The following is a 24,810-nucleotide window of genomic DNA, read 5'->3' on the forward strand; positions in this document are numbered from 1 at the left end:
TGACATGCAACATCTTTGCAAAGGACTGAGTTTGAAGTATCACTTGGTGGTCCGACTCCAGCTCTATTTTCTGCACTGACACGGAATTCATATTCGTTTCCTTCCAGAAGACCAGTTACTTTGCATCTAAGATCTGAAACTGGTTTCTTTGTTGCTCTCACCCATCTTAAACCTTTCTTTTCTCTTCGCTCCACATGGTAACCTGTGATTTCACTTCCACCATCATCAACTGGCCTTTTCCAGGTAACTGTGACAGTATTTTTAGTCACATTTGTTACTTCTGGTTTTCCAGGAGGGCCTGGAGGACCTGTTCAGGAAGAAAAAAGTATAGTTAAACAAAAAAATCAAGTCTTTAGAAATTAATAAAACCACACTGGAATTCCTTAGCTTGTTCTACTTACCAAATCTATCCACCATTTTAACTGGTTCTGATTGTACTGGTTCACCCTTGCCATACTGATTTACTGCTGAGACACGGAAAACATACTCATTTCCTTGAATGAGCTTGCTAACAACATGCCTACAGCTCTCAATGTTTTCAGCAACCAATGTCCAGAGTAGTCGACTAGTTTCTCTCTTTTCAAGAACATATGATTTTACTGGTGATCCACCATCTTCTGCAGGAGGTGTCCATGTAAGAGTTGCTTTTTCTGCTGAAACATTGCTGATCTCAATAGGCCCTGGAGGTCCTGGAATATCTAAAACTTTCACATGTACAGTCTCCTGTTTAGTGCCGAAAGGATTGGTTGCAGTGATGGTGTATTCTCCAGAATCTTTTCTGGCTGCATATTTGACACTTAGAGTAGAAGAAGTTGGTTTGGTTTCAATATGCACAAGCTCTGAGGGTCTAAAATCTTTTCCAGCTTTGGACCATGCCGAAGTTGGAGGTGGTTTGCCACGGATACTAATAGCAGACAGTGTGATGGTTTCCCCTGCTTTTACTGTTAAACCTTCCTTCAAAGTAGGATCCAGAACAATGCTTGGTGCCTCTGTCCAAACAAAGTCAAAAAATACTGATTGTTACGACAAGAACACAGGGATTGGAAACAAAAGAAATTTGATAATAATTATTCAAGTAAAATTCTGCCTTTTCAATGCCATCTACATACCATACTCATCCTTGCATATTATGGTTCCTGTGGATTCAGATGGAGGACTGATAGCTCCAGCGGTGTTCTTTGCTCTAATTCTGAATTCATATTTGCAGCCTTCAGTAAGGTCAGTTACAGTAAATGCACAGTCTGGGACATTCACGTGATTAGCTTTCATCCATGTCTTTTTGGGTAAATCACGCTTTTCAACAATATAGCCAGTTAATTTATGTCCGCCATCATATTTTGGTTCTGTCCAAATGAGTGTTACTGAGTTCCTGGTTACATTGATAACTTCAGGTTTTCCAGGAGGATCTAGGTGGGGAAAAAATAGCAGTCAAACAAAAGCTATTTCAAATTTCAGAATTTTCCTTTTTTATTCTCCTGATGACTTACCAATAGGATCAAGTGCCACAACTGGTTCAGATGGAAGACTTGGTTTACCTACTCCAGCCATATTGATTGCCATTACTCTGAATTCATATTCCAGACCTTCAGTTAACCCTGTCACTCTGAAATCTTTCATTCTTATTGGCGTTGTATTTGCTCTCTTCCACAGAAGACTATTTCTTTCTTTAACTTCAATGTGATAGCCTAGAAGATAAATGATGAGATAAAAATATGGGGGGGTTTCTAGAAATCCTTATTTCTCACAGCATTGTGAAATATCATACTGTCCATACTGCATGTTGCATATGCATTGAGCAAGAGGAGCACTGAAAATCAGGTTAAGAAATGGATGTGGACATACATGATGGATGTACATTACAATGTGGAGGTGTTTGTAAGTGCAAATTGCTAATTTTGTAGACCCAAGTATTGTCACATAAAGGTGAATTTGGGTTTATTTCTTTACTATTTTGACTCCAAGCAAAGATGTCGTTTCTCAGTTAGTATTTTCCCAACATTTGAGTTATTTCTTTTCTTAAATAGCAAGTAAACCAGTGAAATCAGTCAATTAATAATTCAGTCAATCAATCAATCAATCAATCATTTAATTTAGTGCATAAACATCTGCTACTTTTATCATACCTTTTGACAGAGAGAAAGAAATATTAAGAAATTAAATACTAGGGAGGTTTTGGGGGATGTACCTGTGATTGGTGAACCTCCAGTTCTTCTGGGATCAGTCCAAGTTAAAGCTACAGACTCATGCCGAACAGCAACAATAGTGGGAGGTGGAGGAGCATCTGGGACATCTAAACAATATTGAAAAAATGCAGCAGTGTTAAAAATTATTATCACCTCTAAAATATATTTTTTAGATTTCAAAAATTATTGTGGATACTTACCAAATGGATGCTTTGCAATGACAGGCTCTGATTTAAGACCTTCTCCTACTCCATATTTATTTTCAGCCCTTATCCTGAATGTATATTCATTTCCTTCATGAAGCCTTGTAACTCTAAATGTGGTTTTCTGGACTGCAGAGGCACAAGTCACCCACTTATTGTTTACATTATCTCTCTTCTCTAGAACATAGTTAGTGATTTCTGAACCACCATCATCTTTTGGAGGGCCCCATTTTAAGGTTATGGCATCAGCTGTGACTTCATCAAATTTCACTGGACCTGTTGGTATGCCAGGTTTGCCAACAACTTTCACAAAAATAGTGCCTTCCTTGCTGCCAGCAACATTCCTCAGAGTTATTGTGTATTTTCCTGCATCAGCTTTCTGGCAGTCATGTACTACAAGAGTGGTGTTAACTGCTGTAGATTCAAATGCAACTCTTCCACTCTCAGTAATTGCCTGGTCTTCATCCTTCTTCCAAGTTACGGTTGGGACAGGCTTGCCTTTCATAGGGATTTTAAGACGGAAATTGCTACCCTCTTTAGCAGTATAGCACAAATCAGGTAGATCTCTTAAGTCAAGTTCAGGTGCCGCTGTAAAAAATGAAAGAATCCAGTTATTCCACCATACATAACTCTGTGGTAAAATTAAGATGCTGTTTTAAAGGTATCTTATTTCTATGTCTACGTGGTAATTATAGTATGCATAAAATATAATTTGGGTAAGTAAAGCACTGAATTAAAGATCTTGCTTCTCACCAACATCATCTCTTGCTACAATTGTGATCTCTGATGGAGTTCCATATCCAGCATCATTTTGGGCCCTCACTCTGAAAGTGTATTCTTGTCCTTCTTTTAAGTCTCTCATTGAAAAATGGAGGTTCTTTCCCCGCATGACTTCTTGCCATTTATCTTCACCAATCAGGACCTCAACAATATATGCAGAAATACGGCTTCCACCATCACTGATAGGCTTCTTCCATACCAAATTGCATGAGGATTTTGTTACAGCTGAAGCTTTTAGATCCACAACTGGCCCAGGTGTTTCTAGAAGGAAGAAAAGCATAGTAAATTTTCATTCAAGGTAAAAATAAGGATTATTTGAACCAAAAAAAAATAGGTGAAAAGGATTCATTTTTCCTACCAGAAGCTTTGACAGCATCACGAGTTTCACAAGGATCACCAATACCATATTCATTTTCAGCAAAAACTCTGAAGAAGTAAGATTTGCCTTCTTCTAAGTTAGTTATCCTGTAGCTTGTCTTTGGACATTCTGTTGTTACTGTGGACCATGATTTTCTTTCTGCATCACGTTTTTCAACAACGTAATTTGTGATTGGACTGCCCCCATCTACTAGAGGAGGTTCCCATGTAATGTAGGCAGAATCTTTAGATGCTTCCTTTACAATCAGGTTAATGGGTGGGCCTGGAGTATCTGGATAAACACAACACGACCATATTTGATTTAGTAACAGATTTTTGAAAACCAGTTAAAAAGTTAACAAATATATTGTAATGGGGAAAGCCCTGAAACTTACCAAGTACTTTTACAACAATGGTGTACGACTTCTTGCCACAGCTGTTCTCCAGACTGAGGACATATTTTCCAGCATCATATTTATTTACATTTTCACAACGCAGGAAGGTGTCAAAATCAGTTGATTTGATGTCTAATCCTTGTCTATCTCTTAGGTTGGCACCCACTTTAGACCATGAAATCTTCGGAGGTGGACGTCCTCTTACTGGCACGTAAAGTCTCATAGTGACTCCAGCACGCAGCACAAGGACTTTCCTTAGTTCTGCATCAAGTTCTCCTTCAGGTGGAACTGTGTGTTTAAGAAAAAAAACCAATGTAATACATTAAATTAAAGCATCATGTTTAAGATGATTCGAAAGTTACTGTGACAAAAACTCTCTTTCTATTGGCATTTTACTAGACTACCCAACTTCTCATGCCTGTGATGATGTCAGTAAGTGTCCTGATTCCCGTTTGAGGATAATTTGAAAATATACTTTTTTTTTTTGCAGTGATTTCACCTCCTTTTTTTTTTTTCTGACTTTACACCATTTATTTAGAAAGGCTCTTAGTTTCTCTAGAATTCAAAGGAGTTTCAGAGCACCCTGGACTCCAATGTTTTTCTTGAACTAAGATAGTTTTGTGAAGCAATGCTTTTGTAGGTACAGCAAAATGCATACAAAAGCTAGCATGTATCTTAAGGAGTAAGGGTCATACAATCAAAGAGTAGCATACAGCTGCTTAGAACAGTAATCTTGGCTTCAAATTATTTAGAAGATATGAAGGTGACTGAAAGTTTTAAGAAAGATGAGAGATCTGAAAATTCTAATATTATGATTAGCAAAAGAGAAAAAAACTTGAAGATCCAGTAGGAGGCAGAAGGTTATAAAGCATACAATGAAAAAAGCAGACACCAAATTCTATTCTGTTCCTAACTGCTCTGTTTCCTTCCAAATTAGCCACTCTTAGGCCACATTTTTTGAGTAAAAACATGTTCCAAATTAATCTGTGCTTGTGACCTGTGACAAAGTGTGTCTTTGAAATTCATCCCATAAATAGAAGCAAAAGTCAACAAGGCAATGTGTTTTCAGGGAACTTACTTAAAATATCTTTGGCAGTGTGTTTATCCGGAACATCACTTGGATCGCTGTATCCAATCTTATTGACAGCATAAACGCGGAACTGGTACTCTGTATCTTCCATCAGCCCTGTTACCACAAATTGTGTAGCCTGTAAATTCTTGGGTAGATTGCATCTGACCCAGTTGTCTGTGTCAGCTCGTTTTGATTCCACTAGATAACCAATGATAGGGCTTCCTCCATCATATGCTGGTTTGCTCCATGACAGGCTTATTGAATTACGAGTAGTATCAACCACTTTCGGGAAAGCAGGTGGGCCAGGAGGATCTGGGAATTAAAACAACATAAAGCATTTAGCATACCAAATGCTGCAGGATAATATTTGGAAATAATAATGGAAAATATCTGAGACTCTCAGCTTACATTGAGGATCACGAGCATACACTGCTTTAGATGGTGCACTAGGCTTGCCAGGTCCAGCCTTATTCAATGCTATCACCCGGAACTCATACTCTGTTCCTTCTTGGAGTCCAGTAGCTTTAACAGTTCTTTCAATGACAGGCTTCCTGTTTACTTTTGTCCAGTTAAGAGCCTTAGTTTCGCGCTTCTCAAGTATATAACCAGTTATTGGGGATCCACCGTCACTAGCTGGTGGCTTCCAGCTAACAGTCATAAAGTCTTTTGTTACATTGCTAATTACTGGTGGATCACAAGGTCCGGGCACATCTGTGGAGATTTATTTGAAAATTACATTCACATTCTTAAGCATAGACAAAAAGACAGTGACTAATGAAACTATTCCACAAAGCACTTACCATATGGGTTCTTAGCAACTGCAGGTTCAGTTAAGATGGGGTCTCCAACACCATATTTGTTTTCAGCACAAATGCGGAACTGATACTCATGTCCTTCTATCAGTCTCTCCACAGTGCAGCTTGTAATGGGTACGTTGGCACTAACTTGGGCCCAGTTAGGTCTGCTTGTTTCACGCTTGTCTACAATGTAGTTAGTAATTTCTGAACCTCCATCTTCCAAAGGAGGCTCCCAAGAAAGCATTGCACGATCTGCATACATATGTTTGACTTTGACAGAAGCTGGTGGGCCAGGCTTATCTAGAACAATTAACATCACATTGTTATAGTTCTATCTCTTGCTATATCATTTAATTATAAATGTGTTTATTAATAGATAGTCTTTAGCTTACCAAGTACTTTAAGCCTAATGGTTGCTGACTTCGATCCACTTGCATTTTCAGCAGTAATAGTGTAGTCTCCTGTTTGCTTCCTGTTAACACTGAACAACTCAACTGTGGCAAGATTTCTCTTTGTGGTGATCTTAAGACCTTCAGATGGCTTTAAAACTTCTCCTTCTTTCTTCCAGGTGATTGCTGGCATTGGCTTGCCATACACATTTGCCTCCAGGCGCACATTAGTTCCAGCTTTTACTGTAAGCTGTGATTGCATAGACAGATCCAACTCTATTCTGGGAGGAACTGAAAGGAAAGAGTCCAAAAGTTAATCAATCTAGTAGGAGGTAAATGTCTCATTCTTCACAGGAATGTTAGTTCCCAACATGCACAGACTCCTTCCAGAGCTATCAAATGCTTTTGAATTCCTTACCATTTTCTGGATGTATGGTCACTGGATCAGAAGGTTCTGAAGGTCGACTAATGTTAACTGCTGTCTTGGCAATTGCTCTAAATTGGTACTGAGCATTTTCTTCCAAACCAGTCACAGTGTACTCTTCCAGGGGTATTTGATATGGAGTTGTATTGCACCGAACCCACTTATCACCAGGTAATTTGCAAGCCTCCACAAAGTAGCCAATAAGTTTGCTACCACCATCATGCTTTGGTCTTGTCCATACCAGTGATGCAGTACTTTTAGTGACATCAATCACTTCAGGTTTTCCAGGGGGATCTATGGCAAATAAAAACGTATTATAGTGTATTCTTCAAAAAAGAGCTAACACATTAAAAAATGGCTTTAAAATTACTGGATCCTATTTACTGCATACCTAGACAGTGCAATCAGAGTGATGTCATAATAAGCATGAAAGTATAAACAGAAGGGCAAACTAAAGATCATAATAAGTTGCAGATACATTGAAAATTATCATAAAAACAGTCTGGGTGGCTTACCAACTGGTGCTCTTGCTGTGACAAACTCGGTTGGTTTACTAGGTTTACTTGCTCCAGCTCTGTTCAACGCATAAATTCTGAAAGTATACTCAAGACCTTCGATGAGGCCCACACAAGGGTATTCTGTGGAGCGCACAGCTGTGTCGTTAGCTTTCACCCACAGTAAACTATTCCTTTCTTTGCGCTCAATGAGATAACCAGTGATTGGACTGCCTCCATCGCTATCTGGTTTATCCCAAGCAACAAAAATGCAGTCCTTATTGACCTTGGTAATACGCGCATTCTTTGGTTCACTGGGAACATCTAGAAAGGAATATGAAGATAGACATCAATTGTATGTTTGCTTAGTAGAAAGTTTAAATAGAGAAATGCTGCTATCAAAAACTGGCATACCAAATGGGAATCTTGCGATCATCTTGTCAGAAGCAAGCGGCTCAGAAATCCCAAAACGATTTTCAGCACGAACACGGAACATATACTCTTCTCCAGGAATCAGTTTTCCAATTCTGCAGCTTGTCTTTGTGACAGAAGATAAAGCTGTTACCCAGTCTCCTCGGCTTACATCACATTTCTCAACTACATAGTTTGTAATGTTGCTGCCACCATCTTCAAGAGGTATGTGCCATGAAAGAGTGCAAGCATCAGCATCTATTTCAGAAATATCAAATGGAGGCTGTGGCGGACCTGGTTTATCTGCATTAAAAAAGTATATTAAGAAAAAATGGATGAAATAAAATGGCAGCCACTGAAATATAGTAAAACCAGCTTTGTATAAAGCTGAACTGAAAAACAACCAAATGGAACATACCCATGACTGTCACTTTGATTTTCTGACTATCAGTACCAGAGCTGTTTTCTGCAGTAAGAGTATAAAAATCAGTATCTTTTCTAGTCACATCCTTAATGATAAGAACAGAAGACTTTTCTGCTTTATGCACAGCAAGGCGACTGGATGTAACTACATCTTGATCTCCCTTCAGCCATTTACAGACTGGCTGAGGCTTCCCATATACATGAGCTTCAATTCTCAATTTCTTTCCAGCTTTAATGTGAACATGATCAGGCATCAGAATCTTAGGTGGGACTGTAAAAAAAAGAATCACACAGAGGCAAATAAATTCAACTTCTTTGACATATTAATTTATTTTTTCTTATTTTTTCATGTGAAACTTCTCTGCTTCTCTCTTAAGTGGAGTCACCTGTATGAATGACTAGAAATCCTCAAATTTAGGTTCCACTTATGGACAACTTCAGTTTCTGCAGGTGGCAATATCCATTCTAGTCTTACTTTTGTATTATTGTACAGTTTATAGGAGAATATTTATGAATTTGGATTGCCTTCACACACATTTATGTAGAGATTTGTGCACTACTAATGCACAAAATAAAATTTATCTTTTTATCTGAAACCTGTTGCTTGCTTATTGCTGACCTTCTACAAGAAACTTGGAGAAGAAAACTGAAGTTCTTACTGATATAAACCTGCTTGCACAGTCTTTCTGTATACTTGAATTATTTTTCTCTCACTTCTTCTTTTGCACAAAACCAATTTTTTCCCAAAAGACACCTGGCAGCATGTTTGGTGTACTTCCTTCCACTGGCTAATTTTCATTCCCCTGTTCCTGTACCTCTCTTTTTTTCTTCTCATGTCCCAAATTAAGAAGATTCTACTCATCTCGCTTTTACCCTACATCCTCCTGTGCCTCAGGAACCCTGGTACCTTAAATAGGCCAACCTGTCCTCCATGATTTTTATTTTAGATTCTCAATCAACCTTACAATATAAACTACTTATTTTCTCTTATATTAAAACAGGCTCAGCTTTCTAATTTATTTCTCAAACTACCAGTCTGACACTCCTCTTTCATTTAAACTTCATTGAAGGTATTTATTATTTCTCCCTAATTCTTATCTTCTGGTTCCAACTGAAAATGTACCAGAAAAAATATTTAATAATTCTGAATTAGTGGTCAACTGTCATTTTTTCCTGACCTGTCAAAATATTCAGTACAGTTAACCACAACCCTCCAGATAACTCCATAAAGCAAACATCTTTCTGTGACTCAAAAACCTGTATATCTCGCTCATTTAATTCTTGAAGGAGTATATTAGGTAGTATTTAAATTGTTACTTACTGAGTTGTTCTTTAATTTCATATTCTCCTGTAGCTTCTATTGGTAAACTTACTCCTACAGCATTTCTAGCTGCCACTCTAAAGTTGTACTTCTTTCCCTCTTTCAGACCAGCTACAACAATGGAGAGATCTTTAACGACTGAATATTCCATCCAGCGATCTGCTGGTTGATCATGTTCTTTGTAGCTAACAATGTATCCGTCAATTTTAGAGCCTCCATCGCGCAGTGGTGGCAGCCAGCCTAAAGTAGCACTATTCTTTGTAATTTCAGTAACTTCAAGTTTTCTTGGTGGATCGGGTTCGCCTTTCAGGGGAAAAAAGGAACACATTAAACACTGAATTTCCAAGATTTTCTTACTTTTTGAATATTGGATGCTATCCATGCAAATTCAACAAGAACAATATATAAAAAATGGAAACTTGTAATAATTTCAAAGGTACTATATTCAGTGATCATATTATTTGAAAGAAACTGATACAGACATACTTATGTTTATACTTGAGTGGTTAGCAGCATTGTTCCATTTAGAAGTACTAACTAAAAAAATGCAAAAATCTGCTAAAATTAGAGAAAAACAAACAGAAAATGTCCACGGAGGCAAACATAAAATATACATAAAGGCATACTCACTTAGAGGATCTGTTGCTAGAACAGGTTTTGGTATGTCACTTGGAACACCTGACCCATACTCGTTCACTGCTGTTACTCTGAAGTAATATTCATTTCCAGGCACAAGGTTTGCTATTTGGAAACTAGTTTTCTTTAATTCTGCCGTGACTGTTGCCCATGTCTTCCTGTCAGCCTCCCGCTTCTGCAGGATGTAATGAGTCACTGGGCTACCCCCATCATTCTCTGGAGGTGCCCATGAAAGATGGCAGGACATCTTGGTGACATCTGAAACCTTGAAGTCTGACACAGGTCCAGGAGTATCTATGAAGAAATTTCAATTTATGTCAGTATTTTCTTCTTTAGTAAGTTAAAATTAAAGGGGACCAACAGCTGTCTACATGGAGGGAGTTAGTGTTAGGTGATAGAATTATGCTCAAAAACTGTTGCACCTGAGGATAATAAATATTCCTGCAAGGAACATCCAAAATGGTTTTAGAATTGTCTTGAGGTATTTCTCTCATTACTTACCCAGAACTCTGACGTTCACAAATACAGCCTTTTCTCCAGCTGCATTAACAAGTGTCAATGAATATTTGCCTGAGTCATCACGTGTTGAATCGGGAATGACACAGAAGGCCATGGTGTCAACCAGATCAACTTGTCCTTTTCTGATAACGTTATCAATACCCATTCTCCTCCAGGTGACTTTTGGTGCTGGGCGACCCCTCACAATGGCAAAAAGTCTAATAGGGCATCCTGCTCTGACTGTGACTAACTTTCTCATGCTGGCATCCAGCTCAATCTCAGGAGGTTCTGAAAGACAAAGAAATAAAATGCAAAGTTTTGCACATTAGATAAAACAAGCATAAAGAAAATAAAGTGTTATATGTGAACACCCCAAAAGAAGATGAGAAAACCCACCAAGTATTTCTTTGGGAGACACAGCTTCTTTCAATTCTGCTGGTCGGCCAAGGCCAACCTGGTTTTGGGCAGAAACTCTGAACTCATATAATTGCTTCTCATCCAGGCTGGTAGCTGTGAATTCTGTATGAATAACTTGAGCAGCAACATTACATCGTTTCCATCCTGCTTCAGGATCAGCACCCTCAACTTTTGGTCTCATTTCCACAACATATCCAATAATCGGAGCACCACCATCGTACACTGGTTTTCCCCAGCCAAGGGTTAAGGAAGTCTTTGTGCTATCAACCACTCTCAAGTTTGTGGGAGGACCAGGTGGTTCTGCAAGACAGTAAAAATTACAGATTAGAACACAGCTGTACAGTTTAGCAATCTGTTAACATTGAAATAATACAGAAAAATACAGTGACATTTTACCTATTGGGTCTTTGGCTATTACAGGTCTTGATGGCAAGCTTGGTTCTCCAAGTCCAACTTCATTTTCAGCACTGACACGGAACTGATATTCATGACCAGGGAAGAGATTAGTAACCTTCTTGCGTCTCTCTGGGATTGGAGTTTTAGTAACAGGAACCCATCTTAGTGACCGCTTCTCTTTCTTCTCTAAAATGTATCCTGTAATTGATTTGCCACCATCATATTCTGGTGGATTCCAAACAACAGTCATCTCTTCTTTGCTGACTCTTGTGACATCTGGAGGGTCAGGGCGTCCAGGTCTATCATATTTTGTTTTTGCAATAATTGGATGTGTTTCTGTTGGTGGACCAGTGCCCATTTTATTCTCTGCACGCACTCTGAATATATATTCATTACCTTCAATGAGGCGTGTCACTTTGGCATAGTTTGTTAGGACAGAGGAAGAGAATGTAGACCAAACCATACGCTTGCTTTCACATTTTTCCAGGATGTAGTTCTGTATTTCACAACCACCATCATCTTCTGGAGGATCCCAAGTAACAGTACATCTGTCACTTGAAATGTCAGTGACCTTCAAGTTTCGTACGGGACCGGGTTTATCCAAGACAATAACAGTAGCATATGCTACAAAGCTACCAGCTGCATTAGTTGCTGTAATCACATATTTCCCACCATCAGTACGCCTTGATTTTGTGAGAACAAACTTAGATGTGTCAGAAGTGTTTTCAATACTGACTCTTGGAGATCTGGTGAGATCCGTGGCATCTTTGTCTTTTGCCCATACAACTTCAGGCTGTGGTTTTCCTCTGACTCCAGCCTCAATTCTAATTGTATCACCTGCTTTCACAGTTAGAACCCCACTTAACTTCAAATCTAGCACTGGTTTCTGGAGATCTTCCTTTACAACAACTTCAGCTGTTTTTACCCAGTTACTTTCACCGGCCTCATTCTTAGTTTGAACTCGGAATTGGTAAATTTTATTTTCCACACATTTATCTACCATGTAGTGTGTTTCCTTAATGCTGCCTTTGTGAACTCTTTCCCATTCATCTGAATCTTTCAGTTTTCTCTCAACATGGTAACTTAAATTGGGACTTCCACCATCATAATCTGGCCTTCTCCATTTCAGGTATACAAATGTCTTTCCTTTCTCTGCAATGTGAAGATTTTCTGGCTCTCCAGGCTTGTCAATAGGATTGATAGCAAGGATAGGAGTCTTGGTCTCAATGCAAGGACCTGGACCTATTTTGTTCTCTGCACAAACTCTGAAGAAGTATTCACGGTTCTCTACAAGATTTGCCTTTACTAATCGCTTAGTAATATCAGAGGAGACAATTGACCATCCCCTCTGATTTGGTTGACGGTATTCTACTATGTAATTTGTAATTTCAGAGCCACCATTATCCACTGGACTCTCCCAAGAGATCATACAAGAGTCTTTTGTGACATAGCTTATTTTCAGGTTCTGACACGGTCCAGGCCTGTCAAGTACATTAACAACAGCAAAAGCTTGAGCCTGTCCACAGCTGTTTTTAGCTGCTATTATATATTTGCCATGATCAGATCTTTTGGCTTCTTTCACTTGCAGTTCAATATTAGGTAGATCTTGAAGTATTTCAACACGCTTTTCTTGGACTAGTACTTTGCCATCTTTAGACCATGTTATTTCAGGATCTGGTCTACCTTTTACCTTACCAGTAATTCGTATCGTTTGACCTACTCGGACAGTAATTAAGTCTCGACAGGTCACATCTAGGCTTATTTCTGGAGGAGCAAGAATATCTTTTGCAAGTACAGTTTCTGGTAGTTCTCTTGGTTCTCCCTCTCCCACAATGTTGACAGCTTTTATTCGGAATTTATATTCATTTCCTTCTATTAATCCAGGTACTCTGAAAGCACACTGTCTAATGAGTTCATCCTTATTAATCCTATTCCACTGTGTAGTTCCACTTTTCTGACATTCCACAATGTATCCCAGAATTGGGCTGCCACCATCCTTGAGGGGCTTTGTCCACACAAGATCAGCTGACTCTTTAGTTTTGTCTTTTAATTTTGGATTTATAGGTGGTCCAGGAGGAGTGATAGGACGTGATGCTTTTATTGGATCAGAGCTTGGAGATGGTTTGCTTAAGCCCACCATGTTTTCTGCAAAAACTCTGAATTCATATGTGTTGCCTTCAAAAAGACCGGTGACTCTGTATTTCATATCAAGTATAGGTGTCTTATTGACACGCACCCATTTACCAGATGTTTCCCGACGTTCAAGTATATAACCAGTTATTGGAGTTCCACCATCAGATTTTGGTAGGGTCCAAGACACTGTTGCAGCATTTTCTGTAATGTCATAAACAGTTGGTTTACCAGGTGGGGATGGTGGATCAAACATGTATTTAGCAACTGTTGGCTCTGAATCCAGGGGTGCACCAATGCCTATCTTATTTTCTGCACGAACACGGAAAATATATTCACAGCCTTTCTGCAGTCGTGGAACCTTAATTTTTGTGTGACTTGTTCCAGAGCTAACCACTCCCCAAGTTTCTTTCTTTGATTGACGCTTCTCAACAATATAATTTATTATTGGACTCCCACCATCATCTTTAGGAGGGCGCCAAGAAATAACCATATATTCTGGTGTTACTTCAAGAATATTAATAGGACCAGTTGGTGGGCCTGGAACATCCAAAACTGTAAGGTGCAGAGCCACAGTTTTGCTGCCAGCTGCATTAGATACTGTGAGTAGATATTCGCCTGTATCTTTTCTTACACAGTCTTTGATAGTAAGCACAGTTGAGTAATTGTCAGTCTCAATCTTGTATTTGCCATCTGGTTTAATTTCAGTGTCATCAGTAACCCATTTTGCTGTGGGAACTGGCACACCTCTCATGATTGCTGGAAGGCGCACTGTGGTGCCAGCTTTAACAACAAGACCTTCAATTAACTTCACATCTAGATCCACAGATGGAGGTACTGAAATTAGAGAAAAATGGGAATTATTATTTCAGGGCAAATACTTATAGAAAAAGAGAAAAAAAAGCAGTGAAAAAGCATGAAAAAACAAAAATTACCTAATTTTTCTTGACACTCAATTGGTATAGTTGTATCTGGAAGGCTAAGACCAACAATGTTTTGAGCTCTTACACGGAATTTGTATATTTTTCCTTTCTGCAGGCCTGTAACAACACAGTCTAGCATAGGGACTGTCTGGAACTTTGTCCATTCATCTGCACCATCTTCTTGATATTCCACCAGATACCCAGTTATCTCAGCACCACCGTCACGATCTGGTCGATTCCAAACAAGGGAAACTTCAGTCTTGTCAACATCTACATGATGTAGATTCTTTGGTGGCCCTGGAGGATCTTTTAAAATACAAAACCAAAATGGTTACTCAGATGAAAAATCTATGGTACCAGTGTATCATGTTCATACCAACAGGACAACCTGAAAATTACCAAATCCCATATGAAAAAATCAAACCAAATAACTACAAAACACTTACGCAGTGGATCTATAGCTTTGATAGGCTTAAGTGTTTCCACATATGGACCTCTACCATACTGATTCTCAGCTGCAACTCGGAAGAGATACTGAGTGCCTTCCATCAGATATTTAGCCATATGACTGCGTTTCTTGGAGGATGATGAGATGGCTACCCACTGTGCAGAAGCTACATCTTTCCTCTCCACCACATAGTTGGTAATCACAGAGCCGCCATCATCCTCTGGTTCCATCCAAGTGAGATAGCATGAGTCGCTTCTAACATCACTGACGTTCAGATTTCTGGGTGGACCAGGCTTATCTAACATTGATAAAAATATACTCTGTTATTTATTTGGTAACTTAAGCATTTCTTTAAAAAGTTTGTAAATTTCAATATAAAATATATTATATTTTATGTAGTTTTAAGTAATTTTTCTATTTTTTATATTTGCATAAAAATAAAAATATAACTTGTTTTACAGATATTTTCCAGAAATTCCTTTATTTCCTAATCTTCAGTTATGGAGTAAAAAAATGTTGTACAAAGGGAACACAAAAAGATTACCTAAGACCACAACTTTTACTGAAACGGTCTTTGAACCAGCTGGATTTTCAACTGTCAGGGAGTACATTCCACCATCTTCATGGACAGTGTTACGGATTTCAAGCTTACTGCCAACTCCTGTAACTTCAATATCAGCCTTGGGTGAGACCTCATGATCTTCTTTCTTCCAAGTAACTTTTGGGAATGGAACACCTTTAATAACAGCACTAAGTCTCAGGGTATCTCCAGCTTTTATATGCTGCTCTCGGGCCATATTAGCATCAAGTATTAACTCAGGAGGTTCTGGAATCAAAAATACAAGTTTTTACAAAATGAGTAAAAAATAGTCTGTTCTTAGGTTAACTTATCTGATTTTATTAAACTCACCAAGCCTGTCCTTTACTTCTACCGGATCAGGAACATGCGCCGGATCAGATTCGCCTGCTGCATTGACTGCCTTGACCCTGAATTTATAGGTTAATCCCTCAGTAAGACCAGTGACTTTGTAGTTTGTTTCAGGACAAGAATCTGCTGTAAGATTAGCCTGTTTCCATTCTTCATCTCCAACTTTCTGAAACTCTACAAGGTAGCCAATTATCTTGCCATTTCCATCATGGCGTGGTGGTTGCCAAGATAAATCAACTGAATTTTTAGTTTTATCTACTGCTTCTGGATTAACAGGTGGACTTGGTTTTGCTGTAAAAAAATAAAAGAATAAAGAAATGGGAGAGAAAAAAAGAAACTGTTAGAATAATTTTTAAACTGAAACTGAGTGCATTAAAAAGTCAATGAGAAATGAAATGTGATACTTTACCGATTGGATCTCTAGCGAAAACTGGCTTTGATGGTGGACTAGGATCACCAACACCAATTTCATTTTCTGCTGAAACACGGAATTCATACTGACAGCCTTCAAGGAGATCAGGTACTTTGAACTTTGTGCCAGGGAAAATGGGATCTTTGGTAGCTTTGACCCATCTTGTAGCCATTGTTTCCTTCTTTTCTACAATGTAGTTTGTTATTGGCTTGCCTCCATCATATGGTTTGTTCCAAACCACTACTGCAGAATCTTTGGTTACATCCTTAATGATTGGTTGCTCAGGTGCATCAGGAACACCTGGGGTGAGAAGAAAAAAAAGAGTGTATGAGCATTACAAAGAGAATAAACATTGGAGCATCTAAATAAAATTGAAAACTAAAAGCTTACGGAAACGGTCCTTGGCTTTCATCTCATCAGAGATGAGAGGATCGCTTATGCCATAAAGATTTTCAGCATAAATTCGAATTTGATATTCTCTTCCTTCAAGCAGCTTGGGAATTTTGCATGTTGTCTTCACTGTGGCAGATGTAACTGGCATCCACAAGTCTTTGTGCGTATCCTTCTTCTCAATTATGTAATTTGTAATTTCACTGCCTCCATCATCTATTGGAGGTTTCCAGGAAACAACCATATGATCTTTAAAGACTTCATCAAATATAACTGGGCCTACTGGAGGTGATGGGCGATCTGTTTGAGAAAAAATAAAGCATACCCATGCTTTTTTATGAACTTCACAAAACAACACAGATTAAACACTGTCAATACAGCAAATATAGTATAAAATTAGAAACCTGACATCAGAGTTATAATAAGGAATCAAGACTTCAGGGTTATTCCTCTGTAATATGTTTGACATAATAGAAATTAATCCCTAATGCTTATAATGTATTTTGTGATTAACATTTTCTACAGTGTTGATATTCTCTAAATGCATGTAGAAAGATTAAATTATTCATGCTGAATAAACAAATTCAGAGTTAAATATGTGCTTAAAACAAATAAATAGCTTTTTAGTATAACTGAGAAAGCAGTAAATCAAATTATTGTAATAAAGAACACATTTCAATACTTAAATTTTATAAAAATCAATGAATTCTATTCACCATTAAAAATCACAGACAATATTGTTGTTCAGTAAAACCTACCAACAACATGAACCTGACAAAATCCTTTTCTTGATCCTGTGCTGTTCTCTACAGTAACACAATATTTCCCTGTGTCTTCACGGACAGATTTTACTATCCCCAAACAAAGAGTTGCAGGAGTTGTCTTAATCTTTATTCTGTCATCTTCTTTCACAACAATATCATCCTTTAGCCAAGTAACCTTTGGTGCAGGTTTGCCTGAGTAGCGTCCAGTCAAGCTGAAAGCTTCACCAACTCGGACAATAAGCTTGTCTCTAAAGTCAAGGTCAAGTGTGGGAGGAGCTGAAAGACAAAATACACAAAGCCCACAAATGTCAGCAATATTAATATGAAAAAGTAAGGAATCAGTAAATGTAATTACTATTTTCAAAATAAATATGAAAAAGAAACATACCAATTTCATCCTTGCATGTGATTGGTTTAGTGCAAAATGATGGCTTGCCTTGCCCCACAATATTGCAAGCACTCACACGAAACTCATAGGTGTCACCTTCTTTCAAGCCTTCCACAGTGAATTTCCTATCAAGCATTTTCTCCTTTGTAACTTTGTGGAATTTGTCTTTTCCAATGAGACGGCTCTCTAGAACATACATGGTGATATCTGAGCCTCCATTATATTTTGGAGGGTTCCAAGTTAGTGTAACAGAGCTCTTGGTAACTGCTTTTACTTCCAGGTCTTCTGGACGGTCAGGAACAGCTGCGAATAAAGTAAAAATAAGGTAGATTCATTTTTCTGCATATTCAGAATCTTCCTGTGTATTAATCTCATATGACAGTTATCCAAACCGAAAATATTCTTACTTATTGGATCTCTAATGAGAATCTCTTTTGTTGTTTCTGTGAAAGGACCCATGCCAATAATATTCTCAGCTGCAATTCGGAAAAAGTAGGCTTTCCCTTGAATGAGTCCCTGAACAGTAGCATTCTGTCTCGTAACTGTGTAGGTCACTGGAGTCCAAGCTCTGTGGTCAGATTCACGTTTTTCAATTATATAGTTGGTAATAGGAGAACCACCATCATCTTCTGGAGTAAACCATGACAATTTACAAGAGTCATTAGTTAGATTCTCTGTAAGGAGTGGCATTCCAACTGGGCCTGGCACATCTGGAAGCAAAGAAAAAAATGCAGTATTGAAACATACATGCTGAATCTTATGAAACTCTACTTGTTCATAAGCACTGAAGCGGCTATTTACCTAGCACATCAACAATAACTGTCTTCTTCCTCTCACCACCATCATTTTTAGCAAGAAGAGTGTATAAACCCTGGTGACTCCTTTTGCAATTCCTGATGACTAAAGAAGAACTAATAGCTGTTTCTTCAATTTTGGCTTCTTCTGGCAAAGCTTGCTCATCCCTGCTCCAACTCACTGTTGGAGGTGGTTTTCCTGAGACATATGCTATGATACGAATGACTCCTCCAGCATGAACGACAATTCTGTCCCTGACACTTGCATCCAAATTAATATCAGGAGCCACTGAGGGAAGAGGAAAAAAAAAGTCAATGATTTCTTTTTCTTACTTTGAGTTAGAGATACTAAAAATGTAAATCAAAATTATAAATACCAATTCTGTCCTTCATTTCAATAATGTCTGTAACTTCTCCAGGCTCTCCGATGCCAGCAGCATTTACTGCTCTAACTCTAAATTTGTAAAAACAACCTTCTTTTAATCCTGCCACAACGAACTTGGTTCCTCTAATTTCTCTATCTTTTACCTGGAAAAAAAAAATTGTAACATCAGCAAACATCAAGATATCATCAATTTCTTTGCAGAGTTTGAAAATAATCTGACATTAGATGTTATTTCAGATTTACAAGCACACGAAAGTATTAAGTGTACATGGATTTAGCCCACACAGTATTCATCAGAATTTTTAAAAGAAATATATGTCATGGACCTGCAAGTTATTCTGAAGATTCATCTTTTTTCTAACATATTCTAACATAAAAAGTTGTTAGAATTATCTATTTAGCAATTACAATAATCTGGTCTCAGAAGAATTACATATATTTTTGGACACATAAACTCATATAAGTGAGAGCAAAAAAAAAAAAAAAAAAAGATAATTAATTTATTTTCTTTTCAAAACCCAATATAAAGTATTTACCTGGAAACAGTATAGGAAATGTGGGTTTTACTTAAAATGAACCCATGTATTTATGGAGATACAAATAATTGGCAAGATGTGCACCAGTTATATTTTCAGTAATGCACTATTGAAAAAAATGAGGAAAATGTAGAAACATAGTTGTTGTAAATGCTTTGACATCACCTGATACCAGTGAGGGTTACTTTTCTGACAGTTCTAACTTGGTCTTCTGTGGTTTTTATCACATATTACCTACATATTTTCCCACATCTTTAAATAAAAATGGTAAAATTCTATATTTAGTATTTGCAAAGTTTACTTCATGTTGAGGAAGAACAAGCTTGGTCTTGTATTTTAAACATACAAAGATAATTATGGTACAAACTTTTAGAAAATAACTTGAATTATTTTAGAAGAAAATTATAGGAAACATTTTTAAAGAATTTTTTTTCTGGAGTAATTCATATTGATAGACACAGAGAGAAGAAGTGCTGATTCTGAAATTATTTTCCACCTACCCGTTCCCATTCTTCCTTTCCTTCCTCTTTAAACTCAACAATGTAACCAGTGACTCTAGAACCACCATCCTTTACTGGTGGAGTCCATTCCAAGTCTACAGAAGACTTTGTCCAATCAGTAACTTTTGGTATGGGGGGGCCAGGTGGGGCTGAAAAATATAATTACACAGCATAAAAATGTATTATATGATCTTATTCGAATACTTTCAAATTTAGAAAAAAAAAAATTAAAATATTTACCAATAGGATCTCTAGCAAGTGCTGGATCAGATGGCATGCTTGGTGGGCCAACACCAGCTGCATTGATAGCTGACACACGGAACTGATATTCAGAGCCTTCAATAAGGCCTGTAACTTTGTATGAAACCCCCAGTGTCATAGGCTTGATAGGATCTCGATTAACCCTGGTCCATCTCTTTCCAGTGGTCTCTTTGCGCTCCAACCAGTAACCAGTTATAGGAGAGCCACCATCATGTTCTGGTTCTTCCCAGTTTACCGTCATTGAGTCACGTGTTATACTGCTAACTGTCGGCTTGTCAGGAGGTCCAGGGACAGCTGAGGGAAAAAAAATCACATATAGCTTGTAAAAAAATATGCTAAAAACACACGGAAATAGCTGGAGTTCAGAAGAGCTACGCACTCACATGGTCATGATTGCACTAGGCAGGTAGCCATCTGCACAAGATTTCTTTTCTTTTTCAATTTCTGACCCCTATTCAGGTACATATAATTCTGTAAAAAATGAAATATCTTTCCTCTAAATAAAAACTGACAAATATATGTTTTCTAGCCTTTCTGGATCACTACCTCATTTTAGTGCTCAGCCTAACACTTGCTGTTTTAAGAACCATTTTCTCTTGCCAGCCTAACATTCCTCCTAGGTCTGAGCTTTTCTGTATAATTTATCTTTCAAAACTGAAGGCAGGAAATCGATTCTTTCTGGTCCAAGACATTAATAATGCCTCAAATACAATAGAATAACTTGAATCTTATCAAATAAAATTTACTTGTGTAAGCATTAAAAATATTGAGATTGTACTTTAATATAACTCAAAGAGGGAGAAAAATGTTTTAAGCACTACACATGCTTTTAAGAACCAGGTACTACTGCTAAAACTCTTCAAGCTATTCTAGAAAACTTAGTAAAGAGAGAAAACAGTAGTGGTATTTAACAAATGCCGTATGCATACCAGCATATGGAAACAACTGACATAACTTGAAAGCTTATTTCTACTTACTGAAAAGGTTTCGTGCTGTTTCTGGCTCACTATCCAAAGGTTCTCCAATACCATATTTGTTTTGTGCCATAATGCGGAACACATATTCATGGCCTTCCATCAGCTTGGGAACAGTGAATATGCACTCCTTAGGCTCATTAGTAACAGACACCCATGTCTTCCTATTTGCTTCCTTTTTCTCTATAACATAGTTTGTAATCTTAGAACCACCATCATCTAACGGAGGAAGCCATGATATTGTCATTTTATCAGCCAAAATGGATTCAAATTTAATGGGTCCTACTGGAGGTCCAGGACGACCTACAAGATACATTTTAAGAAAGAAGAATTAATCAAGCATCAAATGAATGCCATCAAATAATGTAATTGTAAGAGTGCTTGATATGTACCCAGAACATTCAGTCGCATCTCCTTTGAAGCAGTTCCCAGGTCATTTACAGCTGTTATAGTATATAAGCCTGTATCATTTCTGCGAGACTGCTGGATCAATAAAGTGCAAGTATTTTCATCAACGATCTTGTTGACATGTTGATCATACACCACTGGTGATTTGTCATCTGGTTTCTTTGGAGGAGCTTTTAGCCATGTTAATGTGGGGAAGGGTACACCCTTTATCTTGGCCACAATTTTAACATCTGTTCCTTCTTCAACTTCCATAAATTCTTTGAGCTCAATAGATGGTGGACCTACAACAAAATGTGGAAAAAATAGCATAAAAAATACTTCATAATTTTAAAAAGGAATTTGTATTTACTAGTATCGCTACTTACATGTCTGGTCTTTGACAACAAGTGGGCCAACAGTAGCTGAAGGTCTGCTAGGACCTGCTATATTTACAGCTTTGACTCTGAATTCGTATTCTCCACCTTCTACAAGATCCTCGACAGTAAACTTTGTCTCTTCCACATCACGTCTGTTGCATTGCTTCCAAGACTCTTTCACTTCTCCAGTACGATCCCAGCGGAGACACTCAACATTATAATGTGTAACAGGAGCTCCACCATCATTCTTTGGTGGTTTCCATGTCAGGCTCACTGTGTTCTTGGTTACAAGGCCAATCCTCAGTTTAATAGGTGGATCAGGAGGATCTTCACAACCAAAACAGAAGAGTGAATAAATACACCATACAATACCATGTGGTTTTAAAGGATTTGTTTGACTTTAATTTTACTTACGGATTGGATCCCTGGCTGTGGTCCGCTGGATGGTTTCTACAGGAGGGCCAACTCCAAAACGGTTTTCTGCACGCACCCGGAAGAAATACTCTTGGCCAGTTATGAGATCAGGTACCACAAAGGAAGTACTGCCACAGTTTGGATTGACTTTAGTCCAGGCCTTCCCATCAATATTTCTCTTCTCTATAACATAGCCTCTGATTCTATCTCCACCATCATCATCTGGCATCTTCCATGAGAGTTTACAGCTACCTCTTGTGATATCACTTACTTTAAGGTCTTTTGGTGGACCAGGGACATCTGTTAAGATAAAAGTACAACAGACAAAATTTTACATAAGTATGTAGAAAAATAAGGCTAAACCCTAACATTTGGATACTTCAATATATGCAAGCCATACCAAGCACATTGACTCTGACATGCACTGTCTTTTGTCCCGCTTTATTCTTTGCTGTAATACTGTATCGTCCAGAGTGACTTCTGTTGCAGTCAGGGATGATAATCTCTGAACGTGTATCAGTTGCTTCCACCTGCGTATTATAAGAACAAAAAGAAGTTATAGAGCACCCTTGAATATTTATGTTTCAAAAATGCAACAATACTGAGGTTAAAAAAATTGCTTGCTTTACCTGAGCTTCTTCAGGTACATTATGACCTCCTTCCTATAAACAAATGGAAATAATATCAATGTAAAAGGGAATAGGCTTAAATGTCTAGAAAAAGGTGTAGGGAAAAAACCTATTACTTTTACTAACCTTTGCTGCTGTTTTTGCTTTTCCTTCATACTCCCAAAACGTTTTTGGAACTGGACGACCCTTGATAACAGCTGGGATTTTAATTGTTGTGCCAGCGCGACAAGAGAGCAAATCCTGTGCTCCAAGATCAAGGAAGATTTCTGGTTCCTCTGCAAAAAATATTTAAATATATAAATTTTAAGAGCTACTGAAATCAAAATTCCATTATCAATGAGCTGAAATTCCCCAGAAACATGTGGAATGCATGTTCATGTGAGAAAACTTGGACATCCAAAAAGGAAACTGGGAAGTAGACAAATAGAAAAACTTGTTGCTGTAAATTTTTCATAAAATAAACAGTACTTCATTAGTATGTCTGTAGGTGCTCATCAGTTTCCTGATGGAGCATTCCCTGGCAATGGACATAATAATGAAACTTTCAAAGAGGTGTGTCATTCTTTTGCTGCATTCTTGTATAATTGTTTACTCTGTTTTGACTTTGGCTTGCAGGGTATCCTGTTCGAACATTATTAGCAGTAAGGGGCATTTACATGTTCATTTCAGAACTAAATCAGTTCTCAGAACTCTTACCTAGAATATCTTGGATAGGTATCTCTGATGTTGCAGGACTTGGTTCTGATTCTCCAGCAGCATTTACAGCTTTCACCCTAAATCTGTATTTTCTGAGCTCTTTCAAGTTGGGAATAACACATTCGCAAGTAGGAAAGAGTTTGTCTCCTTCATTCACCTTCTTCCATTCAGTACTACCTTCATCTTGCATTTCAACAATATATCCTTTTATAGGACTTCCACCATCCTTTTGAGGAGGCTTCCATGCAAGTGCTACAGATGATTTGGTTTTGTCTTTGACCTCTGGGCATGATGGTGGACCAGGCACAACTGGTAAAACAAGAGCAAGTAAAAAGTACCTGAGTGTTAGTGTCTTCCTATATTTTTCTAGATAGGTTTCTAGAAGAATGCAAGTATTTTCATGTCTTTACCTGTATATAGAGTATAAATCCTAGAATGTGCATACTGATTATATATATTCCCTATGTTAGCAGGGTACAAGGTACCTTAAGGTACAAGGCATAAAGATTGAACTGCTTAACAGTAAAGTAAAATGATAATACAAAAATATGATTCTGAAGTGAAGTTTGTTTGGCAATGCCTACACTGGTGTTATCACAGTACATAAAAGAGTACAGAAAGGTACATAAAAAAGTAAAAATTTAAAATTAAAGCTCATTATTTTTAAAATTTTGAAATCAGAAACTGTGTCAATATATTCTCTTAGCTTTAACGCAAACAAAACCTTTGATTAATGTTCATTATTAAGAATTTTTATTAAGAAATTGAAAAAAACCCTAATAGTAACACATTTTTCTGTTGTGATACAATCCTCTAACACAGTCATACAAATAATATACTTACATATAGGATCTGCTGCCAAAGCTGGATCTGATGGTTCACTGGGAGGGCCAATTCCAGCAAGATTTTCAGCCATAACTCTAAACTGGTATTCAACACCTTCAGCCAAACGAAGCACATTGTGCTCTAGACCTTTCACTGATGGTTTTGTTACTGGAGCCCTGTTGACACGTGCCCAGTAGACACCTCCCACCTCTCTCTTCTCCAACCAATAGCCAGTTATTGGGCTGCCACCATTGTCCAAAGGAGGCTCCCAAGTCACCAGCATAGATGATCTGGTGCGATCCAAAATTTTTGGCTTTCCAGGAGGTCCAGGAAGACCATAGGGATCCTTAATGACAACTTTTTCTGAGAGGCATTCATCACTTATTCCGTATTTGTTTACAGCCCGGACCCTAAATTGGTATTTTTCATTTGTTGCAAGATTCCATACCTGAA

At 37.9% G+C, this 24,810-nt stretch overlaps 1 protein-coding gene across 50 annotated transcripts in view; it reads right to left on the bottom strand.

Annotated features, from left to right (window-relative positions):
* The window catches only part of TTN (titin), a 239,446-nt gene that overhangs the window by 45,918 nt on the left and 168,718 nt on the right, over positions 1 to 24,810 (bottom strand). For all 50 annotated transcript variants that reach the window (XM_038142803.1, XM_038142798.1, XM_038142790.1 and 47 more), the window contains 44 exons: positions 24,376 to 24,805; positions 23,533 to 23,841; positions 22,963 to 23,111; positions 22,837 to 22,869; positions 22,608 to 22,737; positions 22,208 to 22,507; positions 21,803 to 22,120; positions 21,422 to 21,718; positions 21,033 to 21,332; positions 20,035 to 20,349; positions 19,795 to 19,943; positions 18,751 to 18,901; positions 18,381 to 18,662; positions 17,987 to 18,289; positions 17,580 to 17,882; positions 17,186 to 17,467; positions 16,428 to 16,727; positions 16,035 to 16,337; positions 15,608 to 15,916; positions 15,242 to 15,523; positions 14,696 to 14,995; positions 14,262 to 14,555; positions 11,197 to 14,163; positions 10,780 to 11,100; positions 10,387 to 10,671; positions 9,880 to 10,179; positions 9,250 to 9,552; positions 7,924 to 8,199; positions 7,509 to 7,808; positions 7,116 to 7,418; positions 6,595 to 6,894; positions 6,180 to 6,467; positions 5,791 to 6,087; positions 5,399 to 5,701; positions 4,997 to 5,302; positions 3,919 to 4,206; positions 3,525 to 3,815; positions 3,140 to 3,427; positions 2,384 to 2,974; positions 2,186 to 2,290; positions 1,488 to 1,685; positions 1,110 to 1,406; positions 402 to 989; positions 5 to 307 (listed from right to left, as the gene is read on the bottom strand). In XM_038142803.1, the coding sequence (XP_037998731.1) occupies positions 5 to 307; positions 402 to 989; positions 1,110 to 1,406; positions 1,488 to 1,685; positions 2,186 to 2,290; positions 2,384 to 2,974; positions 3,140 to 3,427; positions 3,525 to 3,815; positions 3,919 to 4,206; positions 4,997 to 5,302; positions 5,399 to 5,701; positions 5,791 to 6,087; positions 6,180 to 6,467; positions 6,595 to 6,894; positions 7,116 to 7,418; positions 7,509 to 7,808; positions 7,924 to 8,199; positions 9,250 to 9,552; positions 9,880 to 10,179; positions 10,387 to 10,671; positions 10,780 to 11,100; positions 11,197 to 14,163; positions 14,262 to 14,555; positions 14,696 to 14,995; positions 15,242 to 15,523; positions 15,608 to 15,916; positions 16,035 to 16,337; positions 16,428 to 16,727; positions 17,186 to 17,467; positions 17,580 to 17,882; positions 17,987 to 18,289; positions 18,381 to 18,662; positions 18,751 to 18,901; positions 19,795 to 19,943; positions 20,035 to 20,349; positions 21,033 to 21,332; positions 21,422 to 21,718; positions 21,803 to 22,120; positions 22,208 to 22,507; positions 22,608 to 22,737; positions 22,837 to 22,869; positions 22,963 to 23,111; positions 23,533 to 23,841; positions 24,376 to 24,805 (15,337 nt within the window). The remainder of the gene's footprint in view (positions 1 to 4; positions 308 to 401; positions 990 to 1,109; positions 1,407 to 1,487; positions 1,686 to 2,185; positions 2,291 to 2,383; positions 2,975 to 3,139; positions 3,428 to 3,524; positions 3,816 to 3,918; positions 4,207 to 4,996; positions 5,303 to 5,398; positions 5,702 to 5,790; positions 6,088 to 6,179; positions 6,468 to 6,594; positions 6,895 to 7,115; positions 7,419 to 7,508; positions 7,809 to 7,923; positions 8,200 to 9,249; positions 9,553 to 9,879; positions 10,180 to 10,386; positions 10,672 to 10,779; positions 11,101 to 11,196; positions 14,164 to 14,261; positions 14,556 to 14,695; positions 14,996 to 15,241; positions 15,524 to 15,607; positions 15,917 to 16,034; positions 16,338 to 16,427; positions 16,728 to 17,185; positions 17,468 to 17,579; positions 17,883 to 17,986; positions 18,290 to 18,380; positions 18,663 to 18,750; positions 18,902 to 19,794; positions 19,944 to 20,034; positions 20,350 to 21,032; positions 21,333 to 21,421; positions 21,719 to 21,802; positions 22,121 to 22,207; positions 22,508 to 22,607; positions 22,738 to 22,836; positions 22,870 to 22,962; positions 23,112 to 23,532; positions 23,842 to 24,375; positions 24,806 to 24,810) is intronic.

This window comes from Motacilla alba, chromosome 7, assembly GCF_015832195.1.
Source record: "Motacilla alba alba isolate MOTALB_02 chromosome 7, Motacilla_alba_V1.0_pri, whole genome shotgun sequence".
Taxonomy (NCBI): domain Eukaryota; kingdom Metazoa; phylum Chordata; class Aves; order Passeriformes; family Motacillidae; genus Motacilla; species Motacilla alba.